The sequence below is a fragment of the Saccostrea echinata genome, unplaced genomic scaffold, assembly GCF_033153115.1.
Source record: "Saccostrea echinata isolate AGI-Se365-2 ecotype Australia unplaced genomic scaffold, CSIRO_AGI_Sech_v1 ptg000014l, whole genome shotgun sequence".
Classification (NCBI taxonomy): Eukaryota; Metazoa; Mollusca; class Bivalvia; order Ostreida; family Ostreidae; genus Saccostrea; species Saccostrea echinata.
Window position 1 is genome coordinate 12,187,501 of NW_026889763.1, and position 21,383 is coordinate 12,208,883.

Here is a 21,383-nt window from a genome sequence, read left to right on the forward strand (position 1 = left end):
TGTTAATCTTTGTTTAATCATCGTCGGAAACCCAAGGTCGGTCTCGACCGACCGTGGGTTTCCGACGATGTATTTAATTGACTTGATCGAATTTCTCAGGATATATCTCTTTTAAGAATTAAAAAAAAACACGTAAAATACGTAAAACAACGCATACCAAATGAATGTGTATATGGTAAAAATTAGTGAAGAAAAATATACGCAATTCTCATGCTATGCTCAAACCTTATGCATATATATATACAATTTGAATGATTCTGTTGTGAAAAGACGATATTAAATAAAATCCCTTTTGGGTTGAACAATTTAAAAATCATAACAAAGAAATTATTTGTGGAATCTGAGAAAATTTTATCTATTTGCATAACTTTATAACACAATTTTAAAATATAGAGTTAGCGAATTAAAAGCAGAACATTTAGAATAAAGAATAAGAATTAAGATGTCTATAAGACAGCATTGAAAAGCTTAAGTAACCCAACCCAATTCTTTACTGTATGGATACTACTACACTGTAAAAAATGTGCTTAGGAAATAAACACTTCTATTACGTGTTTAGATCTAAACGTGTTTGATATTGTGTTTAACAACAAAACACTTATGTCTAAATGTATTTAAAATCTATACGCGTTTAGATATTGAACATGTTTTTTGTTTTAAATTCGGTCAAGTGCAGAGTTATCTTCCCGGAAATGATACATATTTGAACGTTAATAAGCGCGGTTGTCGAAACAAAGAAAATCACAACAAAACGTTAAACGATGTTTTCAAGAAAGCTGATGAGAACTTGAGTGCCAACCACCGCAGAAATAGTGAAAAACATGTGAAAGGCTCATTGTTATTGCTGTAGGGTATGTATACTTTTGTTTTTATATTAAATAAACATGATGAGCAAAGTAAATAACATTGCACTTTATACCAAGGATGTTTTTCGGTGTTATGTCATGTATTCATTAATGAGAATAAATATTGAATCTATTGTTGCAATAATATTTATTTAAACATTTTTATTATATGCTTAGTAATTAATGTAAAACTTCAGCATGTACAGTGAGGAGCACATATACTTTTACTTAAATGCAACGTACGTCTTTTCTTACAGGTTAACTTAATTGGATAGCCGAGAGAAAGAACAAAATTCATTTCTGATAATGGATGTGAGTTATACTGCCGTAGAAAATACCTCCAAGATTATCCAGATACTCTGCTGCTTTGTTTACATCACGACGAATTTGAAATAGTGATCCGTATTGCATCACACTGCAAGAAGCACACCATAGCTGGAGTCTTTTACATGTCTTTTACATGTATATTTACTTTGTATTGTGCTACTGGTACAAAATTCAGACAATTCAACAACTTGGATGTTACTAACTCTTTAGATGCCAGTTAGTTTTATATGTCAAAACTTCTAAAAGACTTTGTAATAAACAATGGAAACCATTCACAAGTAAAAGGAATTCCACCAAACAATGATTCCGTGACTGCGTGAGAACACTTTACTGTGTGTTAGGCCTTTTCTTTCATTTTAATATGATGTTTAGAAGTAAATAAAACTTAAAACGGACACACCTGTTATATGTTTGGTTTTCTTGCAGATCCTTGTTTAAAACATTGATATGTTTAGCTTCTAAACGCGAATCTAAGTGTTTAGAATTGTGTTTAACCTCTAAACATGTATGTATTTAGGTTTAAAACACTTTCCATTACGCGTATTGAAATTCAACATGTTTAAAATTTAAACGCATTAAAAAAAGTGTGACAAGAATGTGCTTAGAAATGTGTCTATCATCTAAACACATTTTTTACAGTGTACTTATCCATTTTAATCTTTTTATTGAGAGAGATAGATACACGTATTTTCTGAATAAGACAACAGTTTCTCGGACCATAAATTTTAAATAAAATGTGACAGGTAAAGTTTACATGCATTGCAAGAGTTATCTTTCTTTTTAATGTTTGTTGTGGTCGAAATTACCCCGAGGCCGGTCGAAATTAACCCATGCAACATGCTTGCTTATTTCTAAATCAATTCATTATTTTTTATGCATTTTTTAACTCCTAAAGCAAAAAATATGAAGAAAAAATCATTCTCAATTACTTTGAATCATTTTTAAACTAGTACATGTGAAAACAGTCGTGTTTTGTGGATTGAAAGCCACAAATCAGCAAAAGTGGTCGAAATTACCCCAGTCTACCCTATAAGGTATGTGTAACTTGTAAGTACCCGTGTACCCGGTAATGTTTGTGGCTAGTGGTTAGCAAAAATCACAGGCCTATGATTGCTTTTATCCGACTGACAAATGGGGTTACAACAAAATACTTTATTAAACTCCAAGTTTGTCAGCAAGATTAAAGCGAATCAAAGATCTGTGACAAAGATGTGATGCATTTTACACACATCATAAAACAAGACTTTCATTAACACATTTTGTGTCACTGGAAAAGAAATGACTCATAATAGAAAATCAGTTTACCTCGATATTTATGGCACTAATGTATGGTTTCAGCTACCAGACTGGTTTCATATGGCCCAGATGTGGATGAGGAGGAAGGAGATAGTGATGAGGACTCGACCCCAGAGGAGGAGGGGGAGGAGGAGGACACAGTAGGATCGGAGGCCATTATCGTTGATGTAGATAGATTTATACCTTTAGTTATACATGTATATTTAATTCATTTGCTTTAAGTGACTTAGACTTTTAAAATTTTTTGTTGAGAATTATACACCATTCATTTTATGAGTTCTTCATATTTTGAAACTCCTAACTTTTTTGTTTGAATAAATAAATACTCAAGCTTAAACATGCTAAATGGATACACTCAAAAAGTTTTCGAAGGAATTTGTGGCTAAATTTTTTTTTAAAGAAAATCATGAATTTAAGACATATTTCAAAAAGTTTTAGCACAACACAAGTATATATTTTACTCTAAAGGTTTTGCTTTGCAGAATGACATTAAACCAGAAGAGCCTCTGGACGCTGATCAAGCCTGTAAGTATTACTGTCAGGGGATCTGAACGTCACCCCTATCTATTGTATTTATAAATCATTTATCTATGAAATGAAATTGATAGAAACAAATATTTGATTATTTTGTCAAGTTAAATTTGGCTTAACAGTAAAAACAACATTCTGAAGTTGCTTTTGAGCACATAAATTGTAATTATTGAAGTCATACCTGATAGTATTGGTAGTAGTTCTTGTGCATTTTTTTTTAATTAATTTTACTTCAGAATGGGGTTATCTTTCTTTTCTTGTTTAGTCTTTCTTTGTGTTTTCATTCTAGCATCCCTATCTCGCAGTGTACAAAACAAAACAGCAGATGAAATAGAACTTCCCGCAGAACCCCCAGGAAAGTGCTCCAAAGCTCTCCAGGTTCTGGTCATATTTCATATTTACTGTTGTTGGTTATTAATTCAAATATTTTATAGAAAATTAAGGAGTTTTACTGAATTACCTGTAAAAATTATATTCAAAATTGTACATACATGTACATCGGATATAAGAATAGTTATTTTTTTCTCTTTATCTATGCATGTGCAATATGTTTTAACAAACTAAGATAGAATTCTTAAGTGTAGGATTGGAATTTGATTTTATTTCTTGTGGTTTAGTTAATATGCTGTTGATCAATTACATACAAATTGTATAAATTACTTCAATAACACTGATTTCGTTTCTTGATTTTCCAGGATAAAATTTCCAAATTGTACGACAAAATGCAAAATCAGGGATTAAATTTGAATTACATGAACAATAACATAAAGCAAAGGAAAAACTACCGCAATCCCAGGTATTTTTATTGTCATTATTGTCAACCTGAGGTATTTCTTCTCTCTGATTATCATCATTTAACATTGTCATGGTTCACCCAATCATATTCTATCAGTGAAGTAAGGTATGATCTGTTAATTTATGATTGAAGCAGCATTCACAATATCCCTTTACATATGTACATTTGTACTACATTCACTGTGATTTAATTTGTACATTGTGACTTAGAGTGTATACTATATGTTGTGTATAGTGACTTAGAGTGTATACTATATGTTGTGTATAGTGACTTAGAGTGTATACTATATGTTGTGTATAGTGACTTACAGTGTATACTATATGTTGTGTATAGTGACTTAGAGTGTATACTATATGTTGTGTATAGTGACTTAGAGTGTATACTGTATGTTGTGTATAGTGACTTAGAGTGTATACTGTATGTTGTGTATAGTGACTTAGAGTGTATACTATATGTTGTGTATAGTGACTTAGAGTGTATACTATATGTTGTGTATAGTGACTTAGAGTGTATACTATATGTTGCTTATGTTTCCATTCCTGTTCATGTTTATTGTATTGATACAAAATTTATTTTGCTTTTATTTGCAGTATTTATGAGAAATTAATAGAATTCTGTGCTATAGATGAGAAGGGAACTAACTATCCCCCTGTAAGTATAGTTCTCTCAATATTCTCTAGATCTTTTCACTTTCACCTGTTACATTCTATGTAAAAATATTTTGAAATTTAAAGCTCTTGTTTACATTGTGAAATCTGGTACTATAAAACTTTAAATGTGTATGGTTGTCACAAATACTATACACCCTAAACCTCTATTTATTTTATGTCTCTGCTTTATTTATAGGAAATATTTGATCCTCATCAGTGGGGAAAAGAATCTTTTTATGATGCTCTGGGTAAGTTTTATCTTCATCACTTGGAGGGGGGGGGGGGTCTTTTTATGATGCTCTGGGTAAGTTTTATCATCATCACTAAGAGGGGGGGGGGGTCTTTTTATGATGCTCTGGGTAAGTTTTCATTTTATTTATGGTTCATCCTCTAAAAAATGTAAATGTGAACATCTCTGCTGTTTTAAATTATCAAAATTCCTCAGATGAATGTATACACCATTTCTGTCTGTGGAGTGGGGGCATTTTTGCAGGGTTCGAAATTAGCTCATGTCCATAAGTCCGAGACTAGTAAAAATTGTGTCGGACTAGTCAAGTTCATGTAGCACTAGTCCGTACGGACTAGTGACAAATCCGACTATAAATTTAATCTTAGTATTTTTTCCTCAATGCTTTCTTTCAAATGAATGCCTGTTTAAGCAAAAGTGTCAACAGTTTTATCATTAAAACGATGTAAACAATAACAAGCTTTAGAGAGCTGAAGTTGCTAGCATTACCAGGGACGATTTTGCCAAAAAATTAAAACGACAGATTTTCACGAGAAGGTGGCCGTCAGAAAGAGGTTAATTGCCATGCATTATTATTGACATTCACAAAATCGTTCTAAATTATTTAAATAGTATATGTGTTGAAAACTTCCTATGTTTTAAAGCTGTTTTTACAGCCTGCAAGTTCCCAAAATTGTAACATATACATATATGTATATAATGATACATCGTATCCTCAAGCAATAAAAAGTTATAATCAAGTTATTGTTGCAACACATCGGGTAAATGATCACAGATGATTTGTAAGGATACAAATACGATAAGCATTATTAAAAAATTCTTTAATCACACACAGATCACAGTTATCAAGGTAATATTACGGACATAATTAGGTCAGGGGTAAGACTAATACCAGCAATGCCCCAAAAATGTCAACCAACTTTTTCTCCATTTTTTTTCTCACTCAGTGATACCATCAATTCATAAAAATATTTATTCATTGTTTTAATTGTTTATTGACACTTTTTGATACTCCGTTCATTGACATTTCTGGGGAATTTTTTTTTAAGTATATCACTACATGTACTAAGTTTAAGTATTTTTTTTCTACTGATGTAATCAAAAAAATATTTATATGTTTGATACCTTGCAATTTTTTTTTTCTGTAGCAACAGATGAATCAGAATTTAATTTTGTATTCAAAAATAATAATTTTATCTCATAAAGGTAGATGGGGGGGGGGGGGATTTAAAGTTACAAAGAAGGTTTATCACGGGTATGTTATCATTATCGTAAGACAAAAGGTGGACTAGTCAAATGTTTTACGGATTAGTGAAAACTGGAAGTCACTAGTCCGTACGGACTAGTGCTTACAAAAGTTAATTTCGAACCCTGATTTTGAGATGCTTGCATAATGTTTTAGGGTGCAACATTAAAAATAACATTATGTGAGGAATTATATTTATTATATTTGATAGAAATATGCTTCTTTTATAGCTAGTAAATACAGAGAACCACTGCACTTCCTTGTAAACCTCCATGTTTAAAGTATGCCTTTTGCTTGGAGTGTGAATTAACAGCAACATAATTTGACAGAATAAAACATTTGACTTTGTTTATTTACAGACAAAGCACAGAAAACAGAGATGGAGAAAAGAGAAAAAGAGAGAAAAGACAGAACGAAGGTAAACAATCTTCAAAAACATTCTCACATTTTCACAGCCTATTTCAGACTTTTTAAATGAATATTGCAAGTTACAGATAGAATAAAAAAAAAAAACAAAGAAGATAAATATGAATATTTGCTTCAAAGCTGTCTTCAGGGTTAATGTCACCATTTTACCACTGTGTCATTCTTTTGGATTTTAGATAGAGTTTGTAACAGGGACAAAAAAATCAAGTTCCGATGGAGGACCAGGTAATATTGACAATTCAAACTGATATTTACTCTAACAGAATTTGATTATTATAACCCTGAAGTGTAGAAAGAGTTCTTTTGACAATCATTGATGAAAGCTGTGCACATTGGAGTACCCGGGGAACCCTTGGGCAGAGATCAACATTTAACAACACACTCTGCACATCTAAATGTTATGGTCATTCAAAACACAGAGGGGAATTTGTTTTGCTGCCACTAAAAATGTAGGCTAATCAATGACAAGCTTGTAGTTTAAACCACTTTCTTATGGAATATGAGGTTAAAATTCAAATTTCCCAGGTTTTACTGACTTACATGTATAGCTAACCATATGCAAAGAGAAAATTTGACCGAGTTTCAAAGTTTGACAGTCAAACTGACAAATGAAAATAACAATTCTTTTTCATCAATGTACATTTATATTTTTTAAGATGCAAAAAATGCAAAATATATACCCAAAGAAACACAAAGGCCAAACAAAAAAATATGTGTGGTTCTGGTTACACTTCCAAAAAAATTAGGGTAGGTAGGTAGGGATTTTTTTTTTTTTTTTTTTTTTTTTTAACAAAATGATTTTCTTAATTTTTTGTAAATAATACCTATCACTGCTTTGCAAATGGCATTTAGATGTGGTGTGATAATATACTAGTCAATATTGGTAGGGGACTCCTACATGCTAGCTTGCTTTGGATTTAACACTATTAAACACTTGCACTATGTTTTGCAAGGAGGCCGTCATTGCTGAAACTAAAACTTAAACTGGAGCCATTGATGGAAATCGGGGGAAATTCCGGGAAAAATATGAAAATTGCCAAAAAAAAGTTTAGGGTCGGGGGTATAAAATAGGGAAGGTCGGGTAACCGGAACCACACATATTTTTTTATTTGGCCTAATCAATATGTGACACACTTCAGATCTTACTTCAGAGGAACAAAAAGAGGATATAGTTGAATTTAAGTGTTTACCTTTAGTTAACTGTGTACTTTTTATTTCAGATGAAAAGAAGAGAAAAAGTAAGTGGGACTCTCTACCACAGGTAACAGGAACTAGGCCGGGGGTCGTAAACCCCCAAGTGGTAGTCTCTTCCCTCACAATAACAGCGACCGGCACCAAGACAACAGTCATTCCTGCCGTGGGCAATATCACAAAGAAAACAAAGTCCTGATACGTCTTTATTCCAAGAGCTGAATTGTTGAGTCAAGGAAAACATTAAAAATAAAACACAGTGAATAAATGAGTGTCATCAGCAGTGAGCTGCAGGGTGAAGAATATGACCAGTTTTGATACTTTAGATTTATTTTTGTTTCGTTTCGGAAATCTGAAGTTAACAGAACATTTCATTTCTAATTCTGGACTGTCAGGATGGTGAAACTGTGTAAAATAATTGTGGTCATTCATGCAACTTTAATTATCAACATGATTTCATATTAAAATTTCATCACGTCACTGTCTGAATTTGATTGCTGGACATCTGGTAGTAACTGAAAAAAGTGCCGACATTGAAAATGAAGTGAATTATCACGTAAATTATATCATATCACTCAAACTTCTTGATTCCACTCAAGTATTGGTCTTTATCAGTGAATCCTTCTCATGTGGAATATGGAATAAAATTTATATTATTGCTGCATTTTTGTTTTCATTTTCATCTACTTGTATATCATATTATTGAAATACATGTACATACAAACTCTGATACTCATATAAACTTAAACACAGTGTTTCTCAATGCATTTACATGTAGGTAGAAAGTTGATTTCATCTAGCAAGAGGTTGTCCTGTTGAAAAAAGTGTATATTTATTGCGCACAAAAAGTGTGCACGTTTCAAGATCAAAATATTTTCTTAATTTTTTTTTTTGTAATTTGTATTTTTGTTTCCCTCTTAAAGCAAGTACCTTAATGGATCTTAAATAGACTTGCGTAGAACCATGCCGACATATGCATCTTTGAGGAAGATTTTGATAACTGAGCTAGATTGTACCTAAAGAAAGAACTCTAGGCCCCAAGTAGTGATCTATATTGTACACATATCTTACATTTTTAAGTCGACATAATATATATATATATATATATATATATATATATATATATATATATATATATATATATATATATATATATATATATATGTTGACGAATGTTGCAATGACATAATGGACATGCAGATAGCGGGATAGCAATGACACAAAGACACGATGATATCGCTCCATCATCATCACAACACTTGGCAATGATTTTGAAAGGGGGGGGGGGGCAGTAAAAATTTACTGCTTACTTCAAAAATCTTTTCCAATGAAATATGGAGATAACGAAAAGTATTCAAGCTCAAAGTCCATTTAAACAATATAGATCGGGAGCAGAGTAAACACGGATCTCCAAAAACATCAGAGGTGGGATCAGGTGCCATGGAGGAGTGAGCATCCCCTGTCGACCGTTCACACCCGCCATGTAATTTAGTGTGTAAATAATGGCCTAACAATTAGTATGAAAAACGTCAGTCAGCATTTGACTTAATGATAGGTTGTATTTGCTGACAACATCATTGTTTCAACCATAAAAATTGTAAAAGGGAATTGTCCAAATTTTTTTTGGGGGGGGGGGGGTCCAACTTTTTCGCTGGAAAAAATTATTCATTACCCTTGACAATTTGACCATGCAGCTAAAAATTAAAAAAAAAACAGTAAAAAAGATTATGTTCGTAAAAAATATGGGGGGTTGGGGGGCTTAATTTTACAGAATGAAGAGAAATTCAGCTAAGTACGTGTAGTTTGATATATACATAAATCGGAATCAGACAGGCCCGTAGAACGCAGGGGGGGGGGGGGGGCACTTTTTCTGAGTATAGTTTAGATAGTTTTCAGTAGGCCCAAATTATCAAGAGTTATTTCCCTTTGGCCGCCATATTGGAGGTCAACATGCTCATATTCCTTCATTATTCAACCCACTTTAACTTTATATACTGGCCATTGTGGGGTAGGCAGCATTGTTTTTCTAAAAAAATATACATTTGGTAAAGCCTCCTTTTTTTCATAATTTTTATTCCATAAAGATTTTCCTCCAAATATTTCTGCTACACCCTCTTAAAGTTGGTAAGACAAAGAGGAAAAATTACCAGGTTGACCACCAAAATGGCGGCCAAGGGAAATAACTCGAAGAGAAAATATGTCATATGAAAACTATCTATTTTGCTATTAAAGTAGATTTTCCATTACAGTGTATATGCTGGTTGCCTCCCCTCCTCCCCCCCCCCCCCAACACACACACTTTTTATTACAGTTAGGTCGAGGAATGGCATTTTTTTTTCTTTTTTTACTTTTCATTTGGGGGGGGGGGGAAGTTGGCCTCCCCACTTTGAAACCGTTGCTACGGGCCTGTCAGAGTTGCAAGTGCTTTCTTTCCCATCATTGACTGGAACAGGTTTTCAGATATGATGATATCGGTAGCATTTATGTAAATAAACAAGATAATGATTTTTTTCTCAATTTTTCGCTTTAATTGTTTATATATATATATATATATATATATATATATATATATATATATATATATATATATATATATATATATATATATATATATATATATATGTATATAGAGTATCAAAACAAAGATGATCTCTGTAAAAATAAAGGTCACTGGCATTCTTTGCATGTGAAAATTTAAACGCAAATAATAAATACACACTTTTATTTATTGTCTTCTTTTCCAGGCCTCCCAGACTTGTGGGTAATTGTAGATGATCTCGTGTGTCCGCGCCAAAAGTTGGCGCAATCCGCAATAACGACAAAGAAAATTTTCTACGTTAGGAGCAAAAAAATGTGGCTGAAATTGTATGAAGTCAAAATTTTCTATTAGATTTGTGGAGATTAATGTCTCTAAAACATCAAATTCACAGCCTTCACAGTTAATAGTCAGAAGGTCTATTCTATGACATCCCACTCCTAGTTGAATGAAAAAATCCAAGACACCCACTAACCAAACCTTTTCAGTCGTTTTAGCCCCTTCTGGTGAGACTGTTTTCTTGGACATATGCGTCGCATCTCCGACTAATCCAACGTCCAGTTCCTTGTGACTTCTTGAGAGACCGAAGTTATAACTTTTTATGCTTGTGTTGAAGTTATAAGTTTTAATATTCTTGTTAAGTGTGTTGTAGAAACTAGGAACCGGTTCTATAACAACATAGTGCTTTGCACCAGTTACGGGAATAAGTTTTCTAAGAAGTTGACCTGTGTAACCTCCGATTTCAATGATGACAGTATCTGGTTTTCCTTGCAAGAAAGAGAAAAACAAAGACGTGATATTGTGATCCATACGTCGGATATAAAATTCACGAACATTTTCTGGAATTGCGTTACTCTCGACACAGTAATGAAACGAAGGTATCTCGAAGTTAGAAAAGTCTTTCACACGTTTCCGTTTTATTCTATTTATGCATTTATTACTTTTCGTTGAGGGCAGAACAGGTGTGACTTGTGGTAAATCAGGTGCCCTTATTGGTGATGTCTGCTCACTTTTAAAGAGACTTTCGGGTAAGTCACAATTCGTCACTTGTATTGCTGACACGATAAATAAGTCCTTCAAATCCACGGATTTCTCTTTCATCAGGTTCCTGAAACTGTATATTATGATGCCGATGACCATGAAGGCTGCGAATGTTTTCCAAAATGTCAACCGTTTCTGGGACATATTCTGAAAGATAACTAAGCATGATTAATATTATTTTACGACGGTGATATTGCACAAGTCCGTTATGTATTACTGAATATTTTTAAAATTAATATTAAATTATCGTTGCTTAGTTCTTTCTAGCTACGACTAAATATGTATCATTAATTAATTTGAAGAAAATTCCAATGCTGGTTTGGCACAAAAGTTAAAAATCTAAGTATCATAAAAAGCTATTACAAATTAAAAGCATTTTGTAATAAAAATTATTTGTAAGGAAATATTTACCAGAGGAATGATGAAAAAAATAATTGAAATCAAAATGTTGAAATTATCGTCAGAATTTCCACTAATATAAGGTCATTAATAGCCTCTGACTTCAATCATTATAAATACAACAGACAATTGTCCACCAGAAATATTGGGCAAAAGTGAGGTTATTTAGATTTATAAAACTTGAATAGTTTTACTGCTGACTAAATGGCATATTAATTGATTAATTACGCGTGTGTCTAGATGTGCTCTCCATTTGAAAAGACAAAGACATATAACGCTAGTTAGAAAGAATATTGAATAATTATTTCAATCAAGTCGGCACGTGAAATTCATTATTTATTTTTTTTTTTTTTAATTCATAGATTTTATTTGTGCTTTCACATACACAGACTGTACAGTATATTAATTAACATTCAATACATACTTTCATTTCTACTTCCTAATAATTCATGTTACATATTTTCTTTATAGTAAATGTATATGTTGCATTACTAAGTCATACTGAAATTATATATGACATGATGTTGTACATTTAAATGAATCTTCAATGTGAACAAGTGAAGGCTTTATATGCAGAAATAAAATTTAAAAAACGGAGAAAAGGTGGTGAAAAGAGGGTAAGTACAAATAAGCTATAAAACATTTATAATGACTTTCACCTTTCAAATAGTTTAAAGAACAGAGAAAAGACGTGAACATATTTTGATTGAAAATGATCTTAATTAATCGAAACTAATTAAGTATCGATCAAACACCAAAACCGTTCCATTTTTTTTTATATGACAGTAATTCTTTTTTAGTTAAAAGATAAAAGACATTTTACGTCAGGAAAAAAACTAAAACATACAAATACTGCATTTGATACTATTAAGATGTCTCGGTCGGGTTTTAAAGCACTGCATGCAAATTTATGTAAGCATTCAATCATATCATTAATATTTTCGCTGTGTCGATCGGAAGTGATGGTCCTGGGAGATGAAACCCGCTGCTATGAGACACATGCAATATTTTATAAATACTTATGTGATATCTACAGATTTTACTTAGTGTTTAGCGTTATTTTGTACATGTTTTGTCTGATTATTCCATGGTAGATTAATTGAAATACATGCATGCTATCGCCGACTTTTATGTCTTTATTGTAAGTACATTAGTTCCACGGATTAATGTCATTATCTTATGCCTATTAATTATTCATTTCAAGCACCGTGTGTATTTTGAACGTTGATAATTGCATTTGCGCTGTAATCCTGTCTTCGGAGATAAATTTTGAGCACTAGATGAATTGTTAAGAAAGATATTTATCTTAACATAATAAATCTGAGAGTTTTTAATCAGATTTTAATCGTTAGTGTCAGCATATCCTAAATTTTATTTTAAAAATCTTTGATATATATTTATTTTTTATCTTTGCAAGAATTGATTTGTTAAAGAATTTTTTTTTCAAAGACACGAATGGCACACCATCATTCAATTTTCTGTTCGTACCTACTCACTTTAAGCATGGAAAAAAGAAAACTCAGTAAGGCCTTCCTGTGTGGAATTTACATTCAAATTTAACAAAAATTCATCGGCAAACAACATACGGACAACAGACATATAATAAGATTATTCTGAAATATAAGGTATTAAGAAAAGTAAACAAATCTGTTACCGTTTCTCTGGTCTCGTCATTCACACAGACCTCTTTATTCACAAGCGATTGAAACTGGTTTCTGATCTAATAATAGATTTAAATCTTCGATCACCACCCTGATGTATGGAAAACACTAAAGAGAAAAAAACCATACTATCATTCCAGTAACAGGGTGTCAGTTTGCTTGATTGACCTGTAACAGGAAAGGAGAAATGGCTGGACCGGGAATCGAACCCGGGACCCCAGCATCACTAGTCAGGTGCTCTACCAACTGAGCTACCCAGGCCAATAACCACGTTTCAAACCATTACATTCCTCCCTCATTAAATTGTCTTCGCCCTCGAAGACACAGCCCAAGTTCTTATTGCCCGTGGCAGAACTTTCATCTGCAAGTCCAAGGGTGGTCAACGACATCAAGTCTGTAACAGGAAGGGAGAAAATGTATGGCTGGACCGAGAATCGAACCTGGGACCCCTTTATCACTAGTCAGGTGCTCTACCGACTGAGCTTCCCAGGCTTGCATAATTACGAACCAAACCATTACAGACTATAGTAAAATTTCACATATTGATTAACATATTAATCATCGATTGGATGTTTGCAGGCCCGTAGCAACGGTTTCAAAATTGGGGAGTTTCCCTCCAAAATATGACCCCCCCCCCCCAAAAAAAAAAGAAAAACCTAATTCACTGTCCAAATCCTGGAATTTACCAGTGCTCGACCTTACAGCAGCAAAAAAAGGGGGGGGGGGCACCATCTAAACGAAAATTTCAATTTACTATACTCAGAAAAAGGGGGCGGCAGAAACTCTCATTGGTCGAACATGTTGGTAAATAAACCGAATAACTTAAAAATAAACTTAATAAAGATTTCATAAATATTTATTATCGAGATCTAGAATATTTAGACCTGACTAAGTTTCAACAAAAAGGCTTATGTAGCTTAACGACTACACTCTTGTTTCGTATTCACACCTGAATATATTGTCAGAATTATACAGATAAAAGTGTAGGAATTTATGCATGTATGAGGCGTTGTCCACATGTTTACATATGTTTCGGTGTAAAAAAGCATTTTGATTAATTAAATTTCCTTTTTTCCTTAAGTATGTAATTAAATTTTCTCTCATTAACTAAAATAATAACTTTAAATTTGTAAAAGAGGGCTAAATACAAGTGCCTCTACCATGCACTTCTCTCTACTCAGATACGTAGAAGTAACAGATTACATTACTTATTTAACAACTGTAAAATTTACACTTTTTAAAAATTTTCACTTTAATTTGTAAATGTTTTTATCTGTATAATTCACACAATACATTCAGTAGCCATCTCAAAGATCTTTAATTTTGAATTATTACATGCAACAATTGATAGACTTATATTATGAATTTAATTTAAAAAAAAACAAAAATTCAGAAAATTTCCCTGCAATATAAACTACATGTATATAGCTCTCGTTGATTAAAACATTGATATCATTAATACACATTTTTAAAGTTTAAAGTGTGAATTTTACAGATTTAATGAAAATTTTACGATTAATCTATGTTATGAATTTTACAGATTAAAGTGTAAGTTTTACAGACTAAAGTTTAAATTTTACAGATTAAAGTGTGGAAAAATAAAAAAGTGTCAATGTGGCACTAATACGCTCCCATAGCTCATTAGGTGACTGCTATAAATGGAACAAAGAAAAGTAAAAAGTTCATCACTAAAAAAAAATGAGTCAATTAAAAAAGAGTTTACATATTTCCGTAGGTGAAATATCAATTAAAACACATTTGTGATCTTAAAATGCTTTAGAATCCCCTTCTCTCATTAACTGGATAATTATTTGAAAAACACTTTTGTGTTTTCCTCAGACCTTTTAGTTGACATCCATATCAGCTGTTGATCTGTTACTTGAGATCTTTGTTATTAATAAAATATGTTGAATTGAATCAAACAAATTTAATTGTAATATATATACAATGGGATTGGGCACAAGTTCTTAAAACTTATTTCACCCTCTCCCTTCATGAGAAGTCTTTAAAGTTCGTGCTATATGTGTTACACAGTTTTAGATTAACTCAAAACATGAATTTATAATCTGCAAGAAAATTACTAATATACAATTGCAGTACACAAGAATTATAAAGTATCATTTAAGTCTGCCAGAATGATGAATATATGAATGTACAAAAAGATATTCATTTTCAGCAACACTTAGTGAAGTATCCTCCCACAGTAAAGTATGGGTGTCAACAATATGAACCTTATCAAATCTCAAAAACTTACTGAAAAAGAAAACTTCCCTGGCCTTAGTATAATTAGGACAAGAGAAAAAATGATGTGTGTATTCTACTTTTCCATAAGAGCATAATGGACTTGATACATGTATAATGTTACACCTATAGAGGTCAATATTTAATGCACAGTTATGTCGTAGTCTGGTGTGCAGTATATTATTAAGTCTTTTTCCAAAACTGAAATAATGTGGAGATACTGCTATTTTTTGTGTAATCGTTCTTTTAAAAACATAGTGAGCTCGAGTTTCTAGTTTCTAGCGATAGTGAGTTCCATTCATTAACTACGGCGCCGTTGGAGTGTCAGATAAAAAAAATATTTATTTGTTCGGACGAATTAGATATTTGTTCAGACGAATTAGAAATTCGTTCGGACGAATTAGAAATTCGTTCGGACAAATTAGTTATTTGTTCAGACGAAATACATATTTGTTCGGACGAATTAGATATTTGTTCGGACAAATTAGATATTCGTTCGGACAAATTAGAAATTCGTTCGGACAAATTAGAGATTTGTTCGGACAAATTAGATATTCGTTCGGACGAATTAGATATTTGTTCGGACGAATTAGGTATTTGTTCAGAAAAATTAGATATTCGTTCGAACAAATTAGATATTTGTTCGGACAAATTAGAAATTCGTTCGGACAAATTAGAGATTTGTTCGGACAAATTAGATATTCGTTCGGACGAATTAGATATTTGTTCGGACGAATTAGGTATTTGTTCAGAAAAATTAGATATTCGTTCGAACAAATTAGATATTTGTTCGGACGAATTAGAGATTTTTTCGGACAAATTATAGAAATTCGTTCAGACAAATTAGATATTTGTTTGGACAAATAAGATACTTGTTCGGACAAATTAGAAATTTTTCGGATATACACGCCATATGCATCAGGTGCACATTGGGAATGTGGCGGGGATATATCTTGACAATTTGTTTTCATATCGTCTCTTTTCCCTTTCAACTGCTGTGATATCTTTAAAGTTCTAGATGTTATAATCAATGAATTTGAATTAATTGCATGTCCCCTCTTTGATCATTTGCAGTGGATAGTTAATACGTATATTCTCTCCTATAAATATTAAATAAAAAGAAATATTTACAGTCTTTAAAAATAATGATTAGGTGTTATCCTCCTTATTTAAAATGTTTTCATTTGGTTTTATCTTTGCCCTCATTAATGAAGTGGTATTTTCATTGGATTCAGCTCTCTCCCACAACCAATCATTCTTTTCACTTTGAAAAACGAGTTGGGAATGTTCAAGAAACCTTTTGATATGACAAAAATTACGTAAGATATTAAAACTATTGCTTAAGAAATGCAGTTTAACGGGACTTGATCTAGAGGCAATCAGTATAGCCCCTCCCTCTTTCCCGTTTTAAAACAAGTCGGGGACTTACCTGAGTTTTTAGCTTTGCAATAACAAAATATATATAAAATATTTCTAATTAAACAATTTCGAAAATCCGTGTCCCTAATACATGTAATGCAGCAAACTTTTAACCCCCCCCCCGCTCTCTCTCTCTCTTAGCAGTCAAACCATTTATGTAAGTTCTACAACATGAAATAAGTAAATAAATATTCGTTCGGACAAATAAAGTTCTTTGTTCGATCAAAGAATTTATTTGTTCGGACAAATTAGTTATTCGTTCGGACGAATTAATATTTGTTCGAACAAATAACTAATTCGTCCGAACGAATTTCTAATTTGTCCGAACAATTAACTAATTTGTCCGAACGAATATCTGATTTGTCCGATCAAATACCGGTATCTAATTCGTCCGAACAAATAACTAATTTGTCAGAACGAATTTTTAATCCGTCCGAATGAATTTTTAATTCGTCCGAATGAATTTCTAATTCGTCCGAACAAATATCTAATTTGTCCAAACAAAAAATATATATATATATATTTCTTTTTATCTGACCCTCCAGCGGCACCGTAGTAATATTCTTCCCATATAAGTTATGTTTCGTGAAATATAAATTTATATAAATAATCTATATAAAAATGAAAATGACTTCGAGGTAGGCGGCAGAACAGCACTATCGTTCACAGTTCTTCTATATGTTTGTTGTTTTAAAAAGCTGCCTGAGTGACAATGACGTAAAACTTTCTCCAACCCAAGTAGATATATGTACATTAGTGTTTTCTTTTCCAGGCTTCCCAGACAAGAGGAAAGTCGTATACCAACTCATGGGTACGTGCAAGAAGTTGACGCAGACTGCAATAGCGGCAAAGAAAGTTTCCAATGTTGGGAGCAAAATAGTGGGGCTGAAATTGTATAAAATCGAATTTCTCTATAAGATTCGTGGAGATCAATGTCTCTAAAACTTCAAATTCACAGCCTTCACAGTTGATGGTCAGTAGGTCTATTCTATGACACCCCACTCCAAGTTGAATGAAAAAATCCAGAACACCCACTAGTTGAACCTTTTCAGTCGTTTTTAAGTTTGATTTTTTTAACATATGTGTTGCGTCTCCGACTACTCCTACGACCAACTCCTTGTGATTTCTAGAGAGGCCAAAATTATATGTTTTTACACTTGTATTGAAATTTAAAGTCCGAATATTCTTGTTTAGTGTCTTGTAAAAAGTAGGAACAGGTTCTATAACTACATAGTGTTTGGCACCAGTTACAGGAATAAGTTTCCGTAGAGTCTGACCGATGTAACCTCCGATTTCAATTATGATTACCTCAGATTTTCTTTTCAGAAAAGAGAAAAATGAAGATATGATGTTGTAATTACCTGTAATAACAAGTCGTTCGTAGTGAAATTGTCGAACTTTTTCTGGATGGATGTTACTTTTGACACAGAAATGAAAAGATGGTATATTGAAGTATGAAAAGTCTGATGCATGATTCCATTTTACCTTGTCGATGCATTTGTTCCTTTTTGTATTGTTTAAAACAGACACGACTTGTGTTAAATTCGGTTTCCGTATTGTTGACATTTGCTCGTTTCTAAAAAGATTTTCGGGAAGTTTGCATGTAGGAAATTTTACGGCTGTTGGTGTTGTTGCTTCTTTGAAATCGAAGAATTTCTCTTTCATCAGGTTCCTCGTGTTGTATAGTACAAAACAGAATACCATAAATACTGCGACTGCTACTCCTTTGTGTGCCATGTTCTGAAACAAATAGTATTTGTACATTATCAATGATTTGTTATTTTTTCAAGGACAGAGATGTGTATGTTTTATTTATTTATTTAGGATTAAATCCTAAAACAATCATTGCAAATTCTAGAATCAGAAAAAGTTACTAAGTGTTTTAGCTTCGATATGTACTATTTTTATGTTCTATTAATGTTTTATATCAATATACATGCGTGATTTGATAAATATTATAAAAAATACATTAGTTAAAAGAAAAAAAAAACCCTTAAACTTTCTGCATTTCTCTGAAAGATTTCCAACACTGAGTTTCTTTAACAAATATGTACATATGTATTCTACTTTATTACAGTAAACTCTAGTTAACTATAGAAACTATTGAGTTCCTTTGATACTTTGATTCACCATTATGCTTAGAAACTTACTATGAACTTTGATTTACTACGAAATATTACTCAAACATTTTTTTTCTTTTAGAAACTTTACTATGAACTTTGATTTACTACGAAATATTACTCAAACATTTTTTTCTTTTAGAAACTTTACTATGATCTTTGATTTACTACGAAAAATTACTCAAACATTTTTTTCTTTTAGAAACTTTACTATGAACTTTGATTTACTACGAAATATTACTCAAACATTTTTTTTCTTTTAGAAACTTTACTATGAACTTTGATTAACTACGAAATATTACTCAAACATTTTTTTCTTTTAGAAACTTTACTATGAACTTTGATTTACTACGAAATATTACTCAAACATTTTTTTCTTTTAGAAACTTTACTATGAACTTTGATTTACTACGAAATATTACTCAAACATTTTTTTCTTTTAGAAACTTTACTATGAACTTTGATTTACTACGAAATATTACTCAAACATTTTTTTCTTTTAGAAACTTTACTATGAACTTTGATTTACTACGAAATATTACTCAAACATTTTTTTCTTTTAGAAACCTTACTATGAACTTTGATTTACTACGAAATATTACTCAAACATTTTTTTCTTTTAGAAACTTTACTATGAACTTTGATTTACTACGAAAAATTACTCAAACTTTTTTTTCCTTTGTTTTCTTTTTCTTTTTTTTCCCTGAGATTCAGAGCTTTAAATTCATATAACACAAAGTCTTGGAAACGAATGCAAGATGTATTCATTAAATCACAGTTGTACAATATAGATGAACAGTTATGCAAGTTGTCAACACAGCTTCTAAGTGCAAGTCATTAGTACAATTTGCTAGTACAGTTTACTAGTATAGTCTTTTCTGTTGCAGGGGAGACATCAAGTTCTACAGTTCGTATAGTGGTTAGTTTCTTCTCATCTCAGTCTCCTCCGCCAGTCTCAGAATATATATTAATATTTCCAATCCTCAGATCATTCTTTAACAGGGCATTATTATTGGAAAGTTTCTAAATTATTCTATATATTTATGAAATTGCCTACTTCAATTTACTTTCAGAATTAATCATGGCTAAAATTTTCAATTACAATATTAAGTATGGTCAATAGATATTATCAATTCATTTCCCAATACATTTAATTATGAAATGATGTCAATAATGTGATACGAACCGCATCAATTATTGAGATACAAGCAAAGTCCTAATGGTCTTTCGTTCAGATATGAAATTTAATCAATGCCAGTTTGTCACGCTGACCCATAATATTCCACAATAATATTTACATCAGTATTAAACTTCATCATACACACAATATAGGAAAAGAATGCATAAGAACCAAATCAATCAAATTCACGAAACACAACATTTAGATACACACACACACACACACACACACACACACACACACACATGATATATAGCTTATTTATATATAAGATGAGTTCCAGTTGTGTTTCATTCAATGTTGATAATTTGGAAAAAATACAGATATTTACAAGGACTCCGTGGATTTAGTTTTGATCCATTTCTCAAGAATCTAAAATCGGTACTAAATAATGTGTGTCTTGGGCCAAGCTTGTGGGTATTATGAAAATAGGATAATACGTGACAATTTATGCTTCCGATTCTGTATGACCGAGTCAGAGATTTTGGAGCAGGCACTGCAGGTGAATTCCTTATGATTCTGAATACATTTCCTTAGCGGAGCTAAATATCCACTTACCATAGGCGTCGGAAGCAAATTGAAAATGGGGGGGGGGGGGGCTAATTGAAAGAGAAAAAAATTTAAAACCTGAAAAAAACCTGACAAGCAAAAAAAAAAGGAAAGCTAAATATTGTCCAAACCCGAAAATCCTATTTCGGGGGGGGGGGGGCGCAACTTCTTTCAGCACCAATTTTTTTCCCCGGTTCCAACGCCTATGCTTATCATGTACATGTATTGGATTCTGTACCCCACTATTATATTCAAAGTAAATGACAAGGTTATAAGTTTTGAAAACTTTAAACCTGAAGTGGACAAAACTTACCTGGATGGTGATACCAGCGTAGAGATAATCATTACTATCCATGTCTCGCCTGATGTAGTATTTGACCTTATATTTTGGAGTTCAATTGATATATTTGAGCTTTTAATATATAAAGTAAGCATAGGACCATACTTGCTCGGATGATGCAATTAAGTATGTACACAACTATTATTACTTTCTTTTATTTATTTTCGGCGATTCTAAAGATTTATAAGTTAAAGGAAGTTGAACTTTAAGGATGTATTATTTAATTTATATCACAACCGTGTAATATATGTTGAAAGAATGCAGCTGATATGTTCGAAGTTTAATCTATATACATTTTTTTTTTTAAATTGACCTGAAACAATAGAGTTAAAGATATATGAA

At 32.0% G+C, this 21,383-nt stretch overlaps 2 protein-coding genes across 2 annotated transcripts in view; one reads left to right on the forward strand and one right to left on the reverse strand.

Annotated features, from left to right (window-relative positions):
* LOC133186753 (SAP30-binding protein-like) overlaps window positions 1-8,219 on the forward strand; it is a 13,936-nt gene extending 5,717 nt beyond the window's left edge. Inside the window, exons 2-10 of the mRNA XM_061322050.1 lie at window positions 2,511-2,635; window positions 2,951-2,993; window positions 3,289-3,377; window positions 3,695-3,795; window positions 4,386-4,446; window positions 4,642-4,693; window positions 6,298-6,356; window positions 6,541-6,589; window positions 7,585-8,219. Of these exons, the coding sequence (XP_061178034.1) occupies window positions 2,511-2,635; window positions 2,951-2,993; window positions 3,289-3,377; window positions 3,695-3,795; window positions 4,386-4,446; window positions 4,642-4,693; window positions 6,298-6,356; window positions 6,541-6,589; window positions 7,585-7,754 (749 nt within the window). The 3' untranslated portion in view covers window positions 7,755-8,219. The remainder of the gene's footprint in view (window positions 1-2,510; window positions 2,636-2,950; window positions 2,994-3,288; window positions 3,378-3,694; window positions 3,796-4,385; window positions 4,447-4,641; window positions 4,694-6,297; window positions 6,357-6,540; window positions 6,590-7,584) is intronic.
* A 9,386-nt stretch (window positions 8,220-17,605) lies between these two features.
* Window positions 17,606-21,056, reverse strand: LOC133186498 (uncharacterized). Its single transcript, XM_061321734.1, has 2 exons — window positions 21,015-21,056; window positions 17,606-18,592 (listed from the first exon to the last, which is right to left on the reverse strand). Exons 1-2 carry the CDS (start codon window positions 21,054-21,056, stop codon window positions 17,606-17,608), a joined length of 1,029 nt encoding a protein of 342 aa, XP_061177718.1.
* Window positions 21,057-21,383: the final 327 nt, after the last annotated feature.